Source organism: Zeugodacus cucurbitae, chromosome 4 (genome assembly GCF_028554725.1).
Source record: "Zeugodacus cucurbitae isolate PBARC_wt_2022May chromosome 4, idZeuCucr1.2, whole genome shotgun sequence".
Taxonomy (NCBI): domain Eukaryota; kingdom Metazoa; phylum Arthropoda; class Insecta; order Diptera; family Tephritidae; genus Zeugodacus; species Zeugodacus cucurbitae.
The window spans coordinates 46,947,298-46,965,495 of record NC_071669.1 but is presented as its reverse complement, the minus strand read 5'-3'; the positions used below and the strand labels follow the sequence as shown (position 1 = coordinate 46,965,495).

Here is an 18,198-nt window from a genome sequence, read left to right as displayed (position 1 = left end):
CGAAGCGGGCACACGCTTAAATAGATTTTGGTATGAAACAAAACTAAAATACGGCAAGCGCTTGCAGCTAAGAGCTGGTTATCTACCATCGAGCGCTGCAAAGGTTATCAACAGTTTCAAGCTTATGTTTAAATACAGACATGAATATATAAGTAAATTTTATATGCCATAAATGCCGCATTGAAGCAATTACACTAACGGTTGGAGTGCGCTTGTTTGCGTCATAACAGTTGTACGTGCGAAACTCGTGAGCGCCCAAGAAGCTTTTTTTTTACCAAAAATTTACAAAAGTGTTGCAAATATCTATAGTTCAAATGAAAATCCAAATGGTGCTGAGCAAAAGTGGTTGAAATCACATTTATTTCAAGAAAACGAAATTTTACTCGATAGCGGCACAAAAGTGCGGCCCAAATCTGTCGTTTGAGTATAAGTTCATACCATGTTTATCATTATCACGTTATTATTTTGTCTACAACAAAATCATATATAAATATAGTATGCATACGAGTTGCGTACAACTAAAAAAAGAAAAATTTAATTCATAAAAAATAATAGCTTTCAATCTCATTAGTAGAATTTGTATCACAAATTCAAAAAGTGCTGTGTTGTTTTTGCACATGTGACGCAAAGGTGAGGCTGAGCATTGTTATCACAACAAAAACATATTTTGAATCGCTGATTTTAAGCTGGAAATTTTCATATCAAAACAAAAACACGTTGTCGAAAGTTATTGCAAGAATTACGTTGCAAAAAAATATCGCTTTCTCTGCTGGGGGTCCAATGGTGGCGGTATATCAGCTGATTCTATACCGGCAAATTTTAAAATGTTTTTTTATTGAAAAAAAGACTCCTTGTTTTAATTTGGCCAAAGTTTTATGATTGGCGAAAATAATGGTGTTTTCGAGGTTTAAAGTTGAATCCCGTGATCACAGATCAATATTTTTCCGATTATCTCCTATAAAACAAGAAAAAACGTTAACTTGGGCTGTACCGAAGCTAGTATACCCTTCACAGGTGCATTTCTTTTAGTAACTATGTGTTTAAGCAAATCTAAAGACGTAAGAAAAAGTAAGTAAAAAAGAAAGAAAACATTTTACTAATTCCTTGTAGCCGGGTTGTTTGCTAGAAACATTAAGGTTATTAAATAAAGAAAATAGATCCATGTCATGTAATCCATGTCAAATTTCGTGAAGATACCACGTCAAATACGAAGATTTTCCATACAAGCCATTGATTTCGATCGTTCGGTTTGTATGATAGCTATATGCTATAGTGAACCGATCTGAACAATTTTTTCGGAGATTAAATTATTTCTATGAACAATAACTCACACCAAATTTCGTGAAGATATGTAGAAAAATGCGGAAGTTTTCCAAACAAGCCCTTGATTCCGATCGTTCAGTTTGTATGGCAGCTATATGTTATAGTGGTCCGATATCGGCAGTACCGACAAATGAGCAGCTTCTTGAAGTGAAAGTAACATCTGCGAAATTTCAAAACGATACCTTAAAAACTGAAGGACTAGTTCGTATATATATAGACAGACGGACGGAGGGACAGTCAGACGGACATGGCTAAATCGACTCAGTTCAACATACTGATAATTTATATATATACTTTATAGGGCCTGAGATTGATTAATTAATTATTTCGTCATCTAATCGGTTCAAAAAGCTGGCAAAAAAATGACAGTGCCGAATTCAATAACAGAAAAGCCGAAATTCCAGGCCTTCGGAAACACCAGACATGTTCGTATTGAATTGAATTCTCCTCAGCCAAAAGAAAGTCGAAAGATCGCGTGTTCTGAAAACACAGTTCGTATTAAATCGTTCGAGATAATATTCAGTGTTGCTCTAGGAACATATAAGCTCACGGAAAAATTAAATAAACTGAACATTCATTAATACTGCTGATGACGCAATTTGTTAATGTTATTACGAATCTTCTATGAATTGGAATGACCCAGTAAAAAATTTGTTTTGAAGAACCCAGCGCTTGGTTATTTTTACGACCCCGCACTTGTCTACGTCTCTTAAGGCACGTAGCCAAGTTTTCGAATTATTTTGAGATTAAAATATTCAGAACGACCCATAAAACTACTTGTTTAGGCACCATGGTAGTTATACTCTTCCACGCAGAAGCTTATACATTTGTGTTTTGGAAGCAATAAAATATATTTTACGCATTAATAATCTCAAAGCGGCTCAACGTATAATTAATAATGCAGTAAAATAACCTCAAGTCGAGCTGTCGCTGGTCTTTAGCTGAGAGATTCATGTTGAATTGACAAACTATAAAACCAATCATCAGTTGGTGGTTAAAGTGACTAAGCAGAGACTAGATAAATTACTGAATTTACAACAACATGATGGTTTTCAGCGATATTTAGAGTTGAAGCGAATGTCTTCATCACTTATTTCCGAAGTCCAATTGACGCTCGTTGAAAGAAATCCAAATCTTAATATCATCGACTATCTTTACATTACATAGCTCTTGGAGGATGAAATCGCAATAAATGGACCTATTTGAAATAAGTGAACGTGAACAGTGTCTTCACCGTGTCTTGCCGCCAGAGACCTTTTCCTGTCCCGAGATCTTATGAAATGCATAAACGGAGTATTAATTAATTAGTAATAAACCATTATTTAATAGATTATAGTTTTTATTTTAGACTAATCAAATATCTGGACTAACGATTAACCTGAGAAGCATCCCAACATTCGGAATGACAACAACAACAATCAACAGTTAATAAATATATATATTTTTTTAAGTAGTAATAACGACTGAAAACACCGATTCAACTACTGTTATTAAATATAATTTCAATATGTACTTGTGGCAACAGGTTTTTTCTTTAACTCTCGTCTACAAAATTCTCAAAAACATTGTTTAAAATTTATTTTTTATTATGAAAGTTAACCATATTTGCATTTTTACAAGAAGTTTTCAAATTAGAACCATTAAAAGAACCACCAAAAGAATCAATGATAGTTCAGTACATGCATAATTGCATCCATGCGTCTAGAACGTTAAGTTTTAAGATTTACAATAATATTCATACAAAACCAACAATTTGTTCTTACATTGCATTTTCAAAATGAGACAACATGAATTCTCCTTCTTAAAAATTGTAATGAATTTTTTACAAACTCAAAAAACAAAATTTAAGATGGATCTCACTTCTGATAAAAGAGACAATATAACACGAATATGTATTTATAAAAAATTTAATATCCCTAATTCTTCTTTGAACAGAGAAAATATCAGAATTACGAAAGTACAGTAGTACTAGATTAGACTATCCAATTCCTATAGAGTCTCCAACACAATAGAACCTCAATGACGCGTTCATTGATATACAGTGGAACTTCTCTAACTCGAATCACCATAATCCATACTACAAGCTGTAAAATATAGATTTATACCCTGTTGGAGCGTAGGGCCAAAACAAGCCACTAAAGTCATTCCGGTTATTTGACAAAGATTTTAAATTATTCCAGTTGGTGTTTGCGTTCCTTAGATCTGATTCAACCATGCGCCGCCAGGTGGTTTTCGGTCTCCCGCGGCTTCTCGTCCCTTGTGAATTCCACCAGAGAACACTTCGACAGATTTTATCAGCGTTTTTACGAAGGATATGACCAATCCAGCCAAAATGTCTTCGTTGAATGGTTGTCTCGTTTGGAAGATCGTTGGTCAATTTATGCAGGTCTTGGGTTGAAATGGTGCGGGCCCACCGGATTGAGACAGGAGTTGACGAAAGTTTGGAGTTTCCAAGTGAGCGCTGATGTCAGTGACCAGGATTCACACCCATATAATCATTAAACAATCATTATTTATTAAATCATGATGTAATTTTATAAAAATATAAAAATGTTTTTAATGTTATACTAGTGTTCACAATTTTTATAGAAATTGTATGAATCTTCAAATCTTCGAAATCGTAAAATAAATTTAATAAAAAGTTGGAATGTTATATGCCGACGGAAAAATATTGGGTTAAATTCATATTATTTCCTTGATATATGAACTTTTTTAAAGTGAAATTCATTATTTGAATCCCGAAAAAATACAACTCAAGCCGGAAGCAGAGTATGACGCTATTGATAGCTACCGCCATTTCACCTCTAATCTCCATATTCATCAAAATATATTATACTTCTTTATTACATTTATTATCAAAAGTCTCAAGGGGGTTAATGACAAGAAATATATAAACAATTAAATGGACACATGATGTAAGGCTTTTTATATTAATACATTAATAAATAAATACACAATTTGTTCATAAAAATAATTTCTTAAGTATTTCAACTTTTCTGTAAATTTTCAGCTACAACCTAAGAAAACGACGATCTCCAACTTATATGTACATATATATAAATACATATTAACATAAATTTTATATTTCTTATATTTTATAATTATTTTAATATTAATATAATTCTATTTATAAATATATATTTATTAATACTAATTATTTGCATGCCCTATTTAAAGTGCACACCTATTTTTAAAATAGCAGACAACAGATAATACTAAGCAATGAAGGATTAATGAACTCTATTGATAACATATGTATATATTAATATTTATATACAAATATATATGTATGTATGTATATGTATACGCGCGTATGAACAATTATCTACAAGTACATAAGCCATTCGCGACAAACAATATGTTACTACTCTAAATACTTCCGAAATTAGATAAACAGTTGCCAAACTGTTCATTGAAAAAAAAAATTAATTAAGCCAAAGAATTAACATATATACATACATATACTCAACATATATGTATATTAATATATATATACAGATCTGTACATATGTATATTTCTTAAGACAATACTAAACGTGGCAATTAAGCAGCTAACATAATTAAGCGCCAATTAATGGTTTGTTTTGGTTTGAACAAAAGCTGATGCAATTTTCCGCAGCATTTATCATCATACCTATGACTATATAAATGTATGTATCTATATATGTATGTATGTATACTCAACATACGAAATAAGTCAAACGCTACATTTAATAGATAAGAGTCACTGAAAATTAAGAGATCTTCGTTGCGCCTAAAAATATGCTACAGAATTTTAGGCAAATATCAGCAATATTTCCTTAACATACTTTTGAGTGGAAACATTTTAAATATATATATATATGTACGAGGTGTATACCTTCAAAATAGTCCCCATTCGATATTATGCGCTTATGTCAACATTTTTTCCAATCATCGAAACACTTCTCAAACAGTTCAGTGATTTCTCGTTTGCTTAAAACGACGACTCTTTAAGGGTCGATGTGATGGTCCATGTGATGGGCTGAAAAATATTTTTTTTATCATAAATTGCTTTCTTAATATGTCTAGAATACGGTAGTGAAGTGCTTTTTAAAAAATCGAAGTCGTTTTAAAGATACAGCTAGTTAGAAGAAGGACCTCTTCGAAGCGCTGAGTTGGCAGGTGAAAACTTTGAACGCGTTTTTCTCAAAACTGTATTTTTCAAACTTTCCTCCTTGGTATCTCAAAAACGGCTTGACCGATACTTGTTGGATGCACTCAGCACATATAAACGCATGAAACTCTCTATTATCAATCAGATATTCCCAAAAACTCGATTTTTTATAGCAAAAAACTAAAAAAAAAACACAAAAATTAAAAAAATTCCAAATTTTTTTTCAAATACGCATTCCGTGTATATAAGCACACAGATTGTTTCCAATCGGAATCGTGGAGGATGTGGGAACCCATTTTTTCTAGGCGGCGGTGTTCAGAAAACTGTAAGTCACCTTCTACACAATATTTTTAGCTTCAAAATGTATATTTATACTGTCGATATATATGTTAATAAATGATAATAAACTTAAAGCTCTATCTATTTACTGACTTTTAGAAAAAATTCTAAAAAAAATGCCAACACAAGGGATGATCCCATTAAAGTTCTCTTAATTTTTGGAAAAAGGAAAAAGCCACACAGAGTCATGTCTGACGAATATGGAGCCTGGGGCATCGTTACAGTATTTATTCTTTTGGCAAAGGATTCATAAACAAGCAACGAAGTGTGAGCTTTTAACAAACAAAAATCGCCAAGCTTTATTTCGCCATGTTTGATCTGAAGATTTTTTATACAACGACTACTCTGTGGCACAGTCGAGATATGCCCGAGAGCTTCCGTTCTCAAAACCGTGGACGTTGTCAATCCTCTACATTGAAAGCATTAGGAAATAGCGCTACAGGGAAATGATCCTCAAATACATTTAAAATACGATTATTCTCTTTATTGAATACAAACTTTATGATTACAATTACAAATTTAAGATTAAAATACAAAAGTTGTTGTTTTTTAAATACACATTTCTGGTCATCGCTGACTTAACTAACGAGTAAGTACATAATATAAAATGCATTATAAAAGGCTCAAACTTAGGTTATATCGTCGCTTAAAAGGCAGTGAAATCAGACCAATTTGTGGTGATCAAACGGCGATGGGCGTGATGACGCGTCGCCTTGTGGCGTATGTTCTTCAAAACGCAGCCGAACTCTAGAGTCACCTGTTCATTATAAAATATAATTAAAATAATATACTCGCAAATGCATCATGTAGCAAATGTGATTGGGAAATCAGCAATATGAAAGCAAGCAGAGTTTTCAGCCATTGCAATTCATGCAGGACGTTTATACCAAGCGTAGCGCACACGAATCAGCCATTCGGGGTGGAAATAACTTACAGATTGGGAATTGGTGACCTTAACGGGCGCCCGACCAGGACAAACAACGAAGGACTCGTGACCGGGTAGTATTTTGGCCTGTATGCCCCTGGGAGTTGGTTGACGTATCAAAGGTGCGGCCGCTACCTGAGCAGTTGGTACTGCTGTTGGATAGCTTACTTCTAATGTAGGCAAGTTATTAACGGATGCGGAGTTAGCTTCTAAAGAGAAATTTAATATATTTATTATCATAATATTAATCGTTATTCAGGCGCTTACCTTTCACAATTATTTGGAATTCGCAACGCGCGGTAATGCCTTGCTCATTTGTTGCTTCATAGTATACTGGGTGCACACCGGCTTTGAAGAGCTCGCCAGGTATCTATAACAGCAGAGAAAACAGTAATTAGTCCGTAGAAAGTACGTCGTTGCATAACTATGAAGAACTAACCCTCGATTTGTAGAGTTTTTTAAGCGGTCCCAGTGTGCTTTCGAAACGCGGTTCCTCCCACTTTATCGAACGTTGCAACTGATTCGGGCTTAACGATACCTCAAATGAGCGCGTGCAAAAGTTCACGCTAGGCGAGACAGGACGTTCCACTTTGATGACTGTACGACATCTGGCACGTCTACCCGAAACGGGATCTTGACCGCGGAATGTCACTACATGTTGACCAACGCCTAAATGAGCTTGCATATTGTGCGTCCAAGCCGGTGAAGACTCAATGTAACGATAATCCATATTGCTGATGGGATTTTGCAATATAATATGGGCCGTGCTCGCGCCATTGGCCAGAAAAACGGTGGTATTGCGGGGACATTTGATATAAGGACGTTGTGAAGCAACGGAACCGCCAAACACACTTTGTGGTCTCACTTGTGGTACAATTGGTCGACTGAAGAAGTCGTTAAATCCACTAGAAGGAAGTAGACGCGAGCCAGCAACTGGTAAGGTGGGTAGCAATGGTGATGGCGCCACTGGCGCACATTCAAAGGTACCGTTGTTTGACCAAGTCAGCTCAGCTGTGCAGATTCCAATACTCAAGCCGACAGGCACATAGCCATGTAGACAACGCAGCTCACAACGTTCACCAATAGCTACACTGCCGGTTGTACAAGCAGCAGGTATGATCTCGCCATTAATTGGCGGCGTCAGACGGGGACAAATGGTAGCTGTAAAAATGTAGAAACGTAAATAAATACCTTATCGAAATGTCTGCTATCCGCAATACTTACGCACGCAACTGCTTTCAAAGTTATCCCATTGGCCGGAAGCATTGCAGTAGCGATGAGTCGGTCCTTCCAAGCGGTAACCCTGGTTGCACCACACTTTGCAGCGCGTGTTATAGAAATGCTTTCGCTTGTGACGATATTTCGTGCAGTGGAAGTCACCGTTAGCCGGCGCAGTGAATGGCGTACATTGATCGCGCGTTTCAAGCAAACGTTCGCATGTGCGACGATCGCTGGCTAGACGATAGCCCAGCGCGCACTTGCACTGAAAGCTCCCAATGTGATTAATGCACTGACCGCCAACACAGCCGCCATTGTTCAGCAAGCATTCGTTAATATCTTCACAATCGCGTCCATTACGGAGCGCATAACCTTGAGGACAAACACATTCGTAGGAACCGTTGGTATTCACACAGCTATACTGACAAAGTCCAGGTGTGGCGCATTCGTCGATATCCACACACTTGTTGGGATCCACAGAGCTCACTGTAAAACCGGGCGGACAAAGTGTTACACAACTTACACCGTCATCGGGAGTTACGCCATCCGAGCAACGACAATGGAAACCACCAACGGTATTGTGACATTGATGGGCACAACCGCCATTATTATAAGCACATTCGTCGATGTCCACACAGTTCTTGCCGTCAACGGAGAGTTCGAGCCCGCTGGGGCAAGCGCAACCGGTCTCCGGATTACAAATATGTGAGCAGCCGCCATTTTCTCGTAAACAAACATCTATTATAGCTGTGTCCAATGAATCAAACTCTTTGGCATGTACATCAACTTCCGTAGGAGATGTAGCAATGCAGTTTCGCTTATCTGCAGCCAATGTGTGACCTAGAGGACAGTTACACTCGTAACTGCCCAATTTATTGTCACAAGCATGGCTGCAACCATGCACGCCACCTACGCACTCATCCACATCCAAGCAGGTGGCTTTGTTCTCGCCCAATAGATAACCCTCTGGACATATACACTCATAACCACCCTCCACATTAACACAATCGTGCGAGCAGTCGTGTCTGCCCAACGCACATTCATCGACGTCGATGCAGGTACGCCGATCCTCAGCCAGTTGGAAGCCACCCTCACATCCGCATTCGTATGAACCTAGAAGATTGACGCAAACAAAAGTACAATTACCAAAACCATTGGCGCATTCGTCGATATCGACGCAATCGTGACCATTCGGCGACATCTCATAACCCGCGCTGCAAGCACACTCAAAGCTGCCAGGTGTATTGTGGCAGCGCTGTCGGCAGCCACCATTTGCGCGCGCACATTCGTCGATGTCAAGACAGGTGTGCGCGTCGGCCGCGAGTACATATCCAAATGGACAGCGACAACGGGCGCCCACGCCTGACACAAAGTCACACGCATGCGTGCAACCACCATTATCGTGTAAGCAAGCATTCTGCAGCAAGCAAGTGCGATTGTCAACCGAGCTTAACACGAAGCCAGGCGGACAGGAGCACTGAAAGCTGCCGGGGAAATTCATACAGAAATGTGAGCAATTTCCGTTCGAAATGGAGCATTCGTCGATGTCTAAGCATGAGGGTGAAGAGTTTTGTATGTTTGAAATGCGTGGTGTTGAAATGAAAGATGAGGATGTGGTAAATGAGTTGGCCGGTTGTATCGATGAGAGTAGCGCGCGCAGCGAAGCATAAACCGGCGGCAAACCCAATGCAAACCCTGGCGGACATATGCAAGTGTACGAACCGTTGAGATTCTCGCAAAGCATACCCGCACCGCAATTATGCAGCCCCAAAGCGCACTCGTCCACGTCGAAGCAAAACGATTTGAGCGGACCATCGAGGAACTCAAAGCCCAACTCGCAAGCGCAGTCGTACCCACCTGCAAAATTCTTGCAAACCTGATGACAACCACCATTTCCGATTTCGCATTCGTCAACGTCCACGCATGATTTGCCATCGGCAGCCAATTCATATCCGCTGTGACAGCCGCAAGCGCCATCTTCCTCCGACTTGCAAATATGTTCGCAGCCATTATTTTGCCCAGCGCAAACATCCTTAAACGAGCAGTGCAGACCATCATCAGCGAGCGTCATACCCTCCGGACAGATGCATTTGAAACCCACTCCCTCGGCAATACATTGGTGTGAACACTGATGCGCTTCGCAGGGATCGGCGATGTGACAAACACCGCTTTCGGCATCGGGTTCGCTACCATCGGCGCATAAGCAAGAGAAACTGCCGGGTCTATTGACGCAATTCAAAGTACCACAAGCATCCGGTGACGCCACACACTCATCAATGTCAGCACAGATATGTTCGTTGCTGCCTTCGACAAAAGCGAAACCCACCGGGCAACCGCATTGATACGAACCCACATTGTTGAAGCACTCATGTGAGCACTCGTGCAAACCGTTGGCGCATTCATCGATATCTTGGCAGTGATTCGCCTCATGCACAAAACCAGCAGGGCATTCGCAGCTGAATGCGCTGTTATCCTCATTGGGCACACAAACGCCGGGCGCACAGCTTTCATAGCCACCCGCCTCGGCGCAAACACTTTCAGCAACCTCACAGTTATGTAAGTCATCGCTCAACTTGTAGCCCGCTGGACAGACGCACTCATAAACGCCACTCGGTAAATCGACACATTGATGCGCGCAACGTGTCTTATTCAATTGTGGATTATTCACATCTTGACAAGTGTCTGCCGCACAGGTGCGTCGATCCTCCAACAGATGCTCATTAGCACCACAAGTACAAATAAACGAGCCAATAGTGTTCTCACAACCGCCTGCGCACAGCTTAGTAGGCACTGCCTCGCCATCGTCTTCATTCTCTACGAGCACGTCACACTCATTGATATCGACACAAGTGCGTTCGTCTTCGGCAAGATCATAACCACCGGGACAGGTGCACTCGTAAGAACCCTCGGTGTTAATGCAGTGCTCGCAACCGCTAGTGCCCTCAGCACATTCATCTATGTCAACGCAACTGTCTAAGTTCTCGCCGCCCGCACGATAACCATTTGGACAAATGGGACCACTCTCCGATATGCGTCGTATGCCTTGATCGTCTTCACTTTCGTCTACAGATTCTGCGTTGTCCTCCTCTTCTTCTACGGGCTTGTCATCTTTCTCTACTTCTTCAACCTCGTTGGCCTTCTCCGCGCCTTCTTCAGGCGTATTCAGCGCCGGTATACAACGATAGGAACCATGTGTATTCTCACAACCACCGGCGCATTGTGCCGCCACCTCCGGTTGCTCGCATTCGTTGATGTCTGGAAACAAGTTAAATTAATGAGATCTTCGATTAAGTCTAATTATGAGTAATTAGTGTCTAATATAATATGTGGTAAGTACGGAAAGCATTTAGCATGAATTTTGACACTTTCTTCTTTTAATTAGTTTCTTAGTTATTAAGCAATTTTCATATCGACTATCCGAGCTTGGAGCGCAGCCCACCTTCACAGTTCTTTCCGTCCGCTGACATCAGCCAGCCGCTGGGACACAGACAATAGATGCGTCCCATCGATGAGAGGCATTGATGGGAGCAGCCACCATTGGCGATGGCGCACTCGCCGGCATCGATGCAGGTGTGATTATCGTGTGATAATTGCGTGCCGGCGAGTCCTTCGCAGGAACACCTGTAGCCGCGCCATTCATTGTGGCAGGTGTCTTGGCAGGGTCCATGACCGTTGCGTAACAGGCATTCGTTGATATCTGAGTTAAGTTTGGATGTGTGTGTGTGGGTGTTGTGAATGAGCGCGTGTGACCATTTTAGTCAGATGATTACAGGCAATACAATGGAAGAGTTGGCGTGGGTATAGCATGTGACGGATGTGGCATGCAGGCGTATGAAATAAATGATAATTGAAGCATTTACAAACTACAATAGAATTACAGTTAAAATGTCGAGCATGCTAGTTGACACTCACCGATGCATGTGTTGCCCGTCAGCGTATCGATTTGCAGACCCTGCTCACAGGCGCACTGGTACGAGCCTGGTAGATTGTTGCAAAGCTGCTCGCAGCCGCCATTGTCTAGCTGGCATTCGTTTATGTCTAAATGAAAAGTAAATTTCAGTTTCAATATATATATTGTAGCTTCTGATAGTAACGCTTCGAACTCACCATGACAGCTTGAGTAATCGTTGGGGTCTAAGCTGAAACCTTCAAAACAGGAACACTTGAGACGCGGCTCATTCTCGCCTGGGAAAAGCAAGCGTTCGCATTTGTGTTCGCAGCCGCCTTTGTCGGCGCCGCAATTGTCGTCGAGGTAACGTGGCGTATATGGATCCTGTGTGGGCGCAACAACAATATTGACATCGGTAACCGGCACGACGGGTTCTTCATGGGTAGGCGCAGCGCTTTCGCTTTCTTGCACAGGGTTGCCATTTTCTTGTGCAGTATTTTCATGCACTGCAGTTTCAATCTCATTGCTAATCTCATGCTCTGTCTCCACGACTTCCGAGACAGCTGGTGGTGGTGGCGGTGGTGGCGCTACGTGATTATCGATGGATTCTCCAGCAACGTCTTCTTCGTCTTCCTCATCCTCACCTTCACCCTCACCATCTACAGCTTCGTATTCTTCATATTCTAGAACAATAGAAAGTACGGTGCTTATAAGTACTGTTTTTGTGTCGCAATTTCATTCAGACTCACCTTCCTCATCCGCATCGGTGTATTCGCCCAGCGCCACACAAGTTGGCAAATCGCCTACCCACTTACGTTGACTACAGTACAATGTGGTTATGTCGGCATCCTCCAATTCGAAGTTATCATTACAGGCATAGACTGCCACCAGAAAAACCTGTTCACCTTTGCGTCGGCGATCGTACGTCTGCACAAAGCCATGTCTTATATTGGGTGCCGTTATTTTCGCTTGTACACAAGACATATCCAATGAAGCGGCCATATCGGCCGAAATACGTCTGTCTTCGATGATATTCTGTGGCTTCTTCTTTTTGGCACGCTCAGCGTTTACCTCGTTCGAGTACTCAACTGTAATGAATAGTTTTCGGATTAGACCCCTCTTTTTGTATGTGGGAATTTAAACGGATTTCATTCAACACTGATGTATCTCCCTGAATTACCGAAGTCATGACTTCATTCCAGATCTCAAAATGGACTACAAAGCTCACCCAATAAATTTCCTAAATATATCTCACATATTGAATATATATTTGCCAACCGGGAAGACGGAGACAGTATTTTCGATGTATTGGCGGAGTAGAAGAGATTAAGAAGAAATTTCAACAATCGAACGGATTTATAAAAACTATGATAAAGTGCCGTAATTGCTTGATAGTAGGGTTTAACTCACATAATATTTCGGGACTCCAAAACTGGTTTTTGGTTTCTTGTTGTTTGAATATTGTATATTATAGTAATAAAAATGCTCTGATTTCTCCCAGAAGGCAGCCTTATCATTTACCATTTCTTACTATTCAGAATCTATCGAGATCGAAATAAATTGTCCTTGAAAACTATTTTTTCTTCTCTCTCTTCTAATTTTCTGTGAACAGGGTATTCAGGTCAAGCAAAGGTTGTGATTATATCATTTTCACATCAACGGTATAAGATCTATATCAGCAAACACTAATAGATCTGGAGCTTATTCAGAACTCTTAAGAGTCAGGGTCAGTTGTAGGACATATGAGACTAGATCATTATTTCCCATGGCTGATCAATGGTGATCCTCACTCTAATCTAATTGACATTAACCAAATTTTTTAAATGGACCTCTTACATATTTCAACGATTCCGCTATGCCACACTTCAATATATTTACATACCTTTCGAACATTTTGGTGGCTCGACATCCCAGAGATCCGTATCCACATCACAAATCAATTCCTTGCTACCACTCAACTCATAGCCCTCCTCACATTCATATATGGCACGCACAATGCTTTCTTCACTGATTATTTTCACAGAAGAATGTTCTGCAGAAGGAGCATTCTCACAGTCTTCATGTTGCGCCAGTGATACTTTAAAAAACAAATAAAAATAAAATATAAAAAACATAAATATTGATTTAAGGTTAAGTTAATTTTCGAAAAGCATTAACAAATAATCTTAAAAATAATAAACATAATGAGATATTGCTGTACAAAAATAATGTGTGACACCCACTCATTGGCATCAGAGGCACTTTACACACTCTCTTCTTCTACAAGTTTAGCGAGGCTTTTCCGCTCTCTCAGACATCTATACATATACATATTTATATTTTAAAATTTCTCGAGCCAATTTTCACTTTGATCTATGTTTTCAAAATTATTTTATGTTTTCTGATTGAGAAAGTGTGGGCAATATATGTCTATACATATATATTATATACTTAGAATGTTTTAAGTGTGCTGCTTGCCGGCCGGCCGGCTCTCAATTCGGTGACATGATTTTCTCACTTTGCAGCGACCAAATCGTAAATAACGAAATTCCGTGTATTTTTTGTTGCTTTATTTATGTGATTTTATGTGTACAAAAATAAAAATAAATTTTAGTATAGAAAATAGTTTTATATTATGTTCTGATTTTAATATAATCTAAAATTAAATTGAAGTTAAATGCATGAATGATGTCATTGTCAAAGAGGACACGACTTTCGATTAAATTTTGTATAAAATCGTTTAAATATTGTACACAGGTTTATTTAGGGTGCGGCCTCATCTGCTCATAGCAAAATAAATACTTTTTTCTGAGTTTGCCATTACCCTTATGAGGTATAACTATAATTTCGGTTCGTTTGAGTTCGTCAATTATCCAAAATGTCAAGGTAAGTCATTTCAAAAGATCCGACTGGGTAATCAGTTGGTTTCATATATTATTCGACTTTCCCCTATTGCGAGTGTCGTCTGGAAGGATAATAGGCTCCAGTCGATTGAGTCGTTTATATTTTATTTTGTAACTTGATCGACAAATTTCAAAAAATCCCAACGATTGATACATTTTTGCCGACAAATGAGCGATTGAAATGCACTCATAGACGATGGTTAAGCGATTGATCAACACTTACAATCGCTTTGAAGTCGCTTATCAACTACCAGTCGACACTCGCAATAAGGTTGTATTTCATCGTATTCCATTCGAAATAACGATCTGTCGGTAATACATATTCCATATGTTAATTGCAGTTGGAGTAGACAGAAATCTCAAATTAACCAAAAGTGCCGTCAAAAAGTTCAGCGTAAACTTTCCATCAGTCTGTACATTCAAATAACTTGGACGAAGAACTGCATATTTACGATTTCTCACTTATATTGACACCAAAGGACAAACAGTGTTAGTAGAGGGTCACATACGGTTCTTAACAACTAGCAATACATAATATGCAATCAACTTATTTTATTGAAGACTGTAGATAGTTTATAGTATCTTCAACATTATTTGCATCTGAACGAAGGAAAAAAGGAAATATTGAAATTTGAGTTTTGACCAAACAATTTTTTAATTTTGAATAGAATCAACATTATTTTAATATAAAAATAATAATTTATTAAATAAAAACAACTATGTATACTCAAGAGTGTTTTCTTTTTAAAATTTTATACAATAACAAGTAAGAAAGGTCTAAGCTCGGGTGTAACCGGACAGTTTATACTCTCGCAAGTAATTGATGAAATTTTATTAAGATAACACACAACTTGACCCACATATTCGGTTTAAAGTCCACTAGAATAACGATAATCACTATATATAGTTTTTATTCATTTTCCCCACCCGCCTACATCATATCCAATATTATATGTTCACTTAATTTTACTAGGATAGCTTACATATTAACCGTAATTCGTATATAAGGTATATGGGGGCTGCAGGAAGGAAGGAACCGATTTTGGCACAGAGGCACACTAGTAGAAAAATAAATCTCCTTTGAATTTCTTTAGAATATCTAATAGATTTAAGTATATTTTCAGTAAAAAATAGGTCACAAGCACTCAGGTCCGCATGTTCCGAATCTGGGGTCTTGAAAGGCTATAATCCGATTTCAGTGATTTTAAGATGTGATGTCACACTACAAACGCAATATTTGTGCAAAGTTTTGTTTCTTCATCTTTACTGGTGCTTAATTTATAGATTACTAAGTTAACGATTTAGATGATCTTCAAAATTGTGGTATAACGAAAGTATTCGTGAATGTGAACGATTTCTCCCATTTTAATTTAAATTTTAATTTATACTATGCTATTGGGATACCAAGGAAATGTTACGAACCGCTGTTGTTGAAATGGGGCGAGTAGTTTCTGAGATATGGTTGTTGATCCATAAGTGGGCAGAGTCACGCCCATTTAAAATTTTGTGTACCATGCTTACCATGAAATTTATGGTTTCTGGTGTTTTTGCTTACTCAATTGAAGCAGGTAGGCGTGGTTATAATCCGATTTCTTAAATTTTAGACTGTATAAGGATTATTTATGGCTTAGTTATGTCACTTTATATATTTTGGTTTTCGCCATTGCGGACGGATGGACAGACAGACATCCGGATTTGAATTCCACTCGTCACCGTTATCAGTTTGGTCCATATCCACGTTTACCAACATCCTTTGTATGAACAAAACTATAATACTATCTTTGGAATATGTGGCGATATAATAAAAATGTTAATTTTGCTTAGCATATTTTGCTCGTCGTTTATTTCGTCGTCTACTCAATGTAAATGATTTCAGGAATTCCTCAAGTTTTATTCCTCCTGTTCAATAGCAATAAGATTGTCACAGGCAATAATAAAACAATAGGGTTTCTAAATTATATTTTGTTCGTTTAGATTTAGTTTCGAAGATTTTACACAAAGTTCTCTGAATATTTGTTCAACCTAAGAATTTTCATTCACAAATACTTGATTCACTTCTCTTTGAGTCAGCTGCTGCAGAAGTCCCACATTATTACATTCAAATAGGAAGGATAGGTAAGGACAAAAAATTCATTAACTACAATACTTTTCAAAAATATCTGTCGGACCACAACGCACAACTCAATGGGTTAAAAAAATCGTAGAAAATTATGGAAGACGATCACTTACCACCAATTAATGCCACGATCGCGAGCCAAACTAGTTGACAGCGTGCTGCCATGCTGCTAATCCTTAGCGCTTAACCAAATCACAAAGTTTAGCAAGCGAAAGCCAAATCACTCGGGAAAAAATCACTTTAATGCGTGGTTGTCAACTATTTTAAAACATTGTCCGATTTGTTGGCGACACCTTGAATTCTAAGGAAATTTCAAAATGAAAATAGCACACACATAAATTTTCTTAAACTTGCGGCATTAAAAATAGCTGCTGCTTAAAAGGGGGAACTGCTAAACACACATATAAAAAAATCTTAATTCTTCAACTTATGAATTTACACTTCAGTATTTTATTGAAAAAAAAGAGATAATGCTTTCATAGGAAATGAGTAATAGGCCTTAGATGAATAATTATTATTAAAAATTTAATTGATTTTTCCGATGAAATGTACTATATATGTATATATTAAATATATATATATATTTCATTTTCACTTCACACTTCAAAGCACAAATTTTATATTTTCACACTTTCACAGGATCTTTAAAATCACCAGTTTACTTACGCACAACTTAACTTAGTCACGGCCGCGGAAAGACTAAAGATTTACTTCGCCACACGATCTTCCGCAACCACCGTTAGTTCTTTCGAATACATTATACATTTACTATATAGTATACGCACACACACACACATTCACTTGATCGGCAGCCTGCCGCCCTCAAAAGTGAAAGAACAAGGAAACATTGTCTCTGAAAATCATAAAATGATTCACAACATAGATTTTGGATTTTCTCTCAGCGGTCCGCTGCCTTGACTCTCCACATTTTCGCAGCTTCCAACGCCAAGTTGTGCATGGTGCCCTCAGCGCTTTATGCCATGCGCTACGGCGTAAAGGTGCATAAGTGCGGCTGTGTGTTTGTGTTGCCGGCGATCGCGCCAAAGATCTCAAAGATGTTTCGCTATTTATGCGACAAAACTATTTTTAACACTTTCCTATGGAAATGCGAGTCTGTTTGTATGTGCTTTATGCCATAAAGCAGTGTGTCTGTAGATATGTACAAGTGAATAAGTGGTTGTCGGTGTTCGGAAAATATATGAGTGGATATAAAAAAGTCATTAAGCACAGAGCATAATATAATGGAAATGCTTCATTCGTTGCGATTTGCGTTTGCCTTATGGTATCCAGGTTGCTGCCAACACTGGCGATGAACTTTTGGTCCCGCAAGTGCGTCGTTTTAGTTCCCTATAGTATTTGTGCTATAATTCA

At 38.6% G+C, this 18,198-nt stretch overlaps 1 protein-coding gene and 1 long non-coding RNA gene across 2 annotated transcripts; one reads left to right on the top strand and one right to left on the bottom strand.

Moving 5' to 3' along the window:
- The first annotated feature begins 5,326 nt into the window (after positions 1–5,326).
- On the top strand, positions 5,327–6,418 carry LOC128921462 (uncharacterized). Its single transcript, XR_008470904.1, has 2 exons — positions 5,327–5,783; positions 5,897–6,418. It is a non-coding gene; the product is annotated as an uncharacterized LOC128921462 (long non-coding RNA).
- On the bottom strand, positions 6,310–17,651 carry LOC105221009 (fibrillin-1). Its single transcript, XM_029046108.2, has 12 exons — positions 17,494–17,651; positions 16,941–17,128; positions 13,712–13,906; positions 12,579–12,917; positions 12,048–12,512; positions 11,853–11,978; positions 9,798–11,195; positions 7,947–9,053; positions 7,162–7,883; positions 6,990–7,092; positions 6,732–6,931; positions 6,310–6,554 (listed from the first exon to the last, which is right to left on the bottom strand). Exons 2-12 carry the CDS (start codon positions 16,990–16,992, stop codon positions 6,444–6,446), a joined length of 4,818 nt encoding a protein of 1,605 aa, XP_028901941.2. The 5' UTR covers positions 16,993–17,128; positions 17,494–17,651; the 3' UTR covers positions 6,310–6,443.
- Positions 17,652–18,198: the final 547 nt, after the last annotated feature.

Bases quoted from the DNA above. Each gene is read 5' to 3' on its own strand.
- LOC105221009 (XM_029046108.2), bottom strand. From the start codon at position 16,992: ATGGCAGCACGCTGTCAACTAGTTTGGCTCGCGATCGTGGCATTAATT. The intron at 12,918-13,711 runs GTATGTAAATAT...TATTCATTACAG, and splicing joins GCCACCAAAATGTTCGAAAG to TTGAGTACTCGAACGAGGTA. The intron at 11,979-12,047 runs GTGAGTTCGAAG...CTTTTCATTTAG, and splicing joins CGATTACTCAAGCTGTCATG to ACATAAACGAATGCCAGCTA.